The sequence below is a fragment of the Eptatretus burgeri genome, chromosome 13 (genome assembly GCF_056783735.1).
Source record: "Eptatretus burgeri isolate ZD-2024b chromosome 13, Ebu_testis_v1, whole genome shotgun sequence".
NCBI lineage: Eukaryota > Metazoa > Chordata > Myxini > Myxiniformes > Myxinidae > Eptatretus > Eptatretus burgeri.
This window is the reverse complement of record NC_140973.1, coordinates 34387512-34393511: the sequence shown is the minus strand read 5'-3', so window position 1 is coordinate 34393511 and position 6000 is coordinate 34387512. Positions and strand designations below refer to the sequence as shown.

Below are 6000 nucleotides of genomic sequence, written 5' to 3'. Positions count from 1 at the left end.
AATCTCATTCTTCCCTCTCATGCTTCAAGCTGTTTGTTTGCCTCCACATCATTCATCCCATATCCATATACTCATGATATTTTCTACACTCTTGAACCCTCCCTTAACCCCCTTTTCAGGTTGTGTTTTCTCCCATCTTCATCCACCCTCCTTTCCGTTACCTGTTCCATTACTGCATCATCTGCGGTTTTCCCTACCTCTTTATTTCAGCCCCCTTATTGCTGTGTTTGAACTTGTACCAGATTGGTCACCCCTTGTGTTCTCATCTCCCTCACCTTACTCTTTCTTTCCCCTGCCATTTCTTCCTCCAATTGTCTCAATATCCTGCTCTTGGTGTGTTTCACCACTTTCTACTATGTTATTTTTGTTCTGGTCTGGTCTGTTCTGTGTTGTAGCTCTTTCACGAGCCTCGACTTTGTACACAAAAAAGTCACAATATTTGCGTTTTGAAAAACGGTCTGTTGTTGGAAAAAAGTGATGAAATAATGTCAAAAATAAATGGTGGCTGAGATATTGTCTGTGACTGAGACTAGAGAGTCTGAGACTTCAGAAATGAATGAAGAGCAGAGTTTGCTGTAACAAGACAAGGTGATCAGGAAGACACATTTGAATTTTGTGCTTATTTTGGCCAGTATAGTACATGGATATTTCCCATTGTTGGAATGATCGAGAAACATTGCAGCACCTCTAAACATGAATGAAAACATGAATACAGCATCTCAAATATTGGCCATTTGTTATATTTTGTTCTCTATCCCAACATTTAATATATAACTATGTCTATATCCCAGTTTTCTATTGTGAGCAAAAACTCTCAAGTGGGGAGGCCGTTGAGGCTCAGTGTAAAAGCTGTTTACCACGTGCACTAAACTGGACATCAAGTTCAGGTCCCTGATCAACACAGCTGAAGATGACCAAGGGCCTGCTGACTGCTACAAAGAAGGCCACCAGCATGTAAAACATGTTAAGGAAAGTTGGTGAGGACCTGATTTAAATATAATTAATTGGAAGTAGTTTACTTTAAAATTTTCTTCTTTTTTATTTATCTCGACAAACTCAATGGCCATAATATCCCTCACTCATAAAGGCAGCTGTGGTCATTTACTCTACATTAACTGTCCAAAACTGTTTTCCACTGGGAAACATAAATATAGAAGATTCTTCACCAAGTTAGACCTGACCTAGGCTTGCCTTTTGGGATCCATTTGGTTGAAGGTCGTGCATCTTCCTGAGAAACAATTGACTCAGAGAATGTACTGGAATGATATTTATTTGTGAATTATTTACATTTTTCCCCTGGGGTAACATGTGTTCCGCAAGGTTGATGTTTCTGCCTATATTGACTTTGTATGATTTGACATTACAAAGAGGGAGATCTCCATATTTTCGATCCTTTGAACTTCGAACCTCTCTGAACTGTAGGTTTGTTTTAATTACCTCTGATGTAACTCAGATTTATTGCTGCACAACGACGTGTCTCAGTATTTTCGCAAATGAAATATTGAGTTCTCCAGATATGTAGCTGTCTCAAGCTGGAGCATCTGGAAATCCACCAAAATAATCGCAACACTGAAACAATCAGAGTAAACTATTTGAACAAGATTTATGCTAGAGAAAATGGAGCAAGCCTACTTGGTGTTCTCATCCGAGCACAGTGTTCATGATGTTAAGACATAACCTCGACATCATGAACACTGTGCCTTAACACAGTGAACCTTAACATCTGACCATATCCAGGATCCATTTGTAGTTGGAGATCTCAGCCGCAAATCCCATATACTCTGCAGATTCTTTTTTCCTTTCTCCTAATGTCATTGTAAGATCTTGCCCCACCTTGCATAACAGGGGCATGTTGTTCCACCTCACTCTATTTTCGAAAGATTAGTGTACTCACTTTGAAATTAATTTATGATTAAGAATAATTTTAAATAATATGTATTATTTTAATACTCATTTAAAGCTCGTCAAAATTATGGGTTGGAGTTATTTTATTCAAAGTAGTCAAGGAGACTGGAAGATATGAGTATGATGTTTCGTAGCAAGAAAAAGCATAATTTCAAAACACTACATGCACAAATATGATCAATTTTCTTTATCTTCTGGGACATTTATTTCCGATGGTACAGCCTCATAAGTGTGCCAGTCTGAGGTCTCGGCCTAGCTTCAGGTGTGCTTTTTAGGTCATCTCTACCGAGATGACCTAATAAAGCCGGACCAAATGTCCGTCCGTCCGTACAGACGTCCTTCCGTCCGTCAACAATTTTTCTTTCCGATCTTGATGAAACTTAGTATGTGGGTAGAGTTCGATGAGTGCTGCACAACGATATAACTTTTGTCCGGGTTCAAGGTCAGGGTCAAGGTCACGAGGTCACGTAACTTATAAAAATTGCCATTTTCAAAACCTATCTAGGCTGCCATTCTACAAGATATTCGGCAACTGTTTATTGAATATGATAGTAAAAAATATTATGTTGTATCTCACCAGACAGATTTTTGAATTTCCGTCCCGTTTGGCCACCAGGTAACCTTACCTGGAAGATGGTCAAAAACACCTCCCAGTGCAAAGAAAACTTTTTACTTCCGATCTTGATGAAATTTGGTTTGTGGGTAGAGGTCGATGAGTGATACCCAACGACATATTTTTCCCGGATTCGAGGTCAGGGTCAAGGTCACGAGGTCACGAAAGTTGTGAAAGTCGCCATTTTCAAAACCTATCGAGTCTGTCATTTTAGGGGATATCTGGCAACGGTTCATCAATTATGATAATAAAAACCATTATAGAGATGACCGTCACCCCTACACGGGGGTAATTTTTTTATTCTTTATTTATTGGACATCCTACGGATGTAAATGAACACTTGCTTTACTCTGCACGAGTTGCACATCATGTGCACGGAATTTTACCTCCCTGCGCCTTGTATGTGTTGTTATTTTTAAAAACGTTTCTGTACACCACCCTTGAGGCTCGGTTTGCAAGCCACCGTCTACAATTCCAAGAGAAGAGATGTTATTACTCTTTTATGGAAAATGTTTTTTGAACATTTTTTATCCTCTAAAATAGACTGTAGTGAACACACAGTCATGTTTAAAAAAAATGGTCTTGAAAACCCCACTGAAATTGTCCTTATGAAAGGGCACAGACAAATACACACCACATTTTATTTAGGTAGATTTTTATTCCATTAGAGCAGACCCAATTTCAAAGTGCTCAGTTTTTCAAAGTGCTAAAACCTGACCATCATGAACTTATTATCACTCAACAATTAATGAGTTTTGTTGGAAGCAAGAAGGAAAATATTTTAGTGTGTAAAACCTCCTGGTTTGTACTTTCAGAAAACATGGTGTTTAGAAGAAAAAAAAAAATCAGTGAAAAAAATGTTTTTCTCCCTCATTCCTGAGCTTAGACTTTGTATGCAGAAAAATAATAATAATGGAAGAAACTCCCTTTATAAAGAAAACTGAAATTAATCTATTTTTCTATTACTGGCTTTCAAAATTTGAGCAATCATACCTTTGAAAAGCTGTTGGTTTTGAGTTAGAATGCTACAACTACTGCTTTTATAATAATTTTGTTTCAGGAAACTTTGAAAGAAATATTATTACAATGAAATTCCGACGATTAAAAACCTTTTCATTTGCACAATGTAGTGACCATGAAACAGAATTATATGCCCGAGTAATGGCCTCAAGAGTGTAATCTTCATGTTGTGGCTTATGTAGGAGCATCAGGGTTAGTCATTGTCCATTGGACACTGCGGGACAGGCAGGTTAAGAGGGAAAGGGCTGCAAAGCTGGCAAAAAGCAAAAGCAATTGGAAACAGCTCAAAATGTTTTGTACTTTTTCACACTTTAGTCATTTCAGGATTGCTCCCAATGAAAAAAAATTGGTGCTTCTCCTAAAATTAGAAAATAATGAATGTGACCAGATTGTGAATGATAACAAATTAGATTTTTTTGTTGCCAACAAAAAATTCGTCAAATAGCTCCATAGATAGAAGCTGCGAATGAGACACCATGTGATTCCAGGAAATATATTTTGATGGAAGTTTGCAAATCAAGGAAGCCAAACAACTGCAAGAGGCAGGTTTGTTTGTTTTTAACGTGGAAGCTCATAGGTGCCCCTTGTGCAGAAAGAGTAATTGCGAGCTGCAAGCTTTACGCTGGGCCGCTGAACTGGCACAGACATTACCTCTGTCAGCTGACCCAAGTCTTGGAAATATTTTCACAGCTTGTGATAAGGACAAAAAAGAGCAACAAAAAGTTCACAGCACGGCACATCACATCACCATCACAAAGCACAAAACTAAGCCATTCGGAAATCAAACACTCTCGTACAATCCGCTTGGCACACAGAAAACCATGACCAACCAGTGCCTGCAAGTTATCAAAAGGGCAGGTTTGGGGTCATCAATGGTTCAACTGGGCCATTATAATTATTTCACTGGAAAAGTCATTGAAAATTAAAAACAAATCATGACAATAAATATGCAGTGAATTCAACAAGTAAACATCATATGAAACTTGTGTACATACCAATGCTTGATTTTGATTTACCAATTGTATTAATTGTGATCTACATTATGGAAAAAAAGTATTCAGCTTAACTATAAAAGCATAATGCATCCATACAATACTCAGCATTCTGGTCAGGATAAAGTGAACTTTAGTATTGTATGGCTCGTTTAACAGCTATAGAGCATTCTCCAGCATGATTTAGTCCTGCCAGACAATCCCCTACCTTAAAAGTCCGATTACTGTTGACTTATGATATTGGTATAAGGATACACTGCTGTCAATACTTGATCTATTACAACTTTCCCTTGTGGAGGTAACTCGAGACCACAAGTGCAATGTGTGAGAATTAATATCACCCCTCTCACAATGCATCTGAGCTGACAGCTACTCCCTCCCATTGCGTATCAGAGTGAACGGCGACTTGAAACGGCAAACTTTTCAAACACAGTGTTTTCTATAAACAATTGGAGTCTCTGACATCCAATGACAATGTACTTCCCTTTAAAAGGAAATTCCTCTAATATTCTCTTCTGTCATATTGCTCACTTACTGTTTGCTTTTCTTATAGCAATCATCTTGTCTTGGTATTACAGTTATTATTGTTATGATTAGTTCTTAACATAGGATTACAATACCCTTCATTTTGCATTTTATTGTCTGATTTTTTGATTGAGGATTTTGATCGTCTGAATAACGACGATATGAAAAGGGATGTAAAAATTAAGTGAAGATCTAGTGCAAATTTTTTTTATATATTAAGGTAGAATCCCAGAAGTCTTGTAATTTTCCCTAAATATCAAGAAGCTCTTTCACCAAACATACCAACTTCTTCAATGGTTACGGTCTCTTCTGTTGCCTCCTTGCTGGCACCAGCACTGTTGTAAGCTGCCACGTAAAACTTGTACTTGGTATATGGCTCAAGATCTGTGGTAAGCCAGATTTCTTCAGAGACCTCAAAAGCTTGGCGAGCTCCAAGAGGTTCGGAATCATTAACTGGAGGAGGAGTGGAGGGCGGGGTGAGGGGAGGGTGTTTGGATTGAGAAACACAGAAAAGCAGTGAGAAGTGTTGAAAATAATTAAATATCATGTGTCAACTGTATTCTACTTTGATTCATCTTGAGACGGTAAAAATATAGACGGTACGTGTCTGTAGTAGAATAATGCTTCAAATAGTGAATCACTGGTTTATAATATAACTAGCAGGGACCATGTAAATTCTGCGTAATGTAAAATGTGACTTCAAGACCTCAACCCTTCCCCCTCCCCCAAATTACAAGTCTCAACCCCCTCCCAACCCTCAAACTCATACTCCCAACACCATGCCCCCCGCCCCGACTCTCTGTCCTCCCCTACCCCTTTTTATACGCCCGATATATATATATATATATATATATATATATATATATATATATATATATATATATATATATATATATATATATATATATATATATATATATATATATATATATATCGGGGCGTATT

At 37.7% G+C, this 6000-nt stretch overlaps 1 protein-coding gene across 9 annotated transcripts in view; it reads right to left on the bottom strand.

Annotated features, from left to right (window-relative positions):
- The window catches only part of LOC147014221 (neuronal cell adhesion molecule-like), a 395545-nt gene that overhangs the window by 79327 nt on the left and 310218 nt on the right, over positions 1-6000 (bottom strand). For 7 of the 9 annotated variants that reach the window (XM_085851995.1, XM_085851996.1, XM_085851991.1 and 4 more), the window contains 2 exons: positions 5338-5508; positions 4190-4228 (listed from right to left, as the gene is read on the bottom strand). In XM_085851995.1, coding sequence (XP_085708121.1) covers positions 4190-4228; positions 5338-5508 — 210 coding nt within the window. The remainder of the gene's footprint in view (positions 1-4189; positions 4229-5337; positions 5509-6000) is intronic. The other 2 variants (XM_085851998.1, XM_085851999.1) reach the window with 1 other exon arrangement.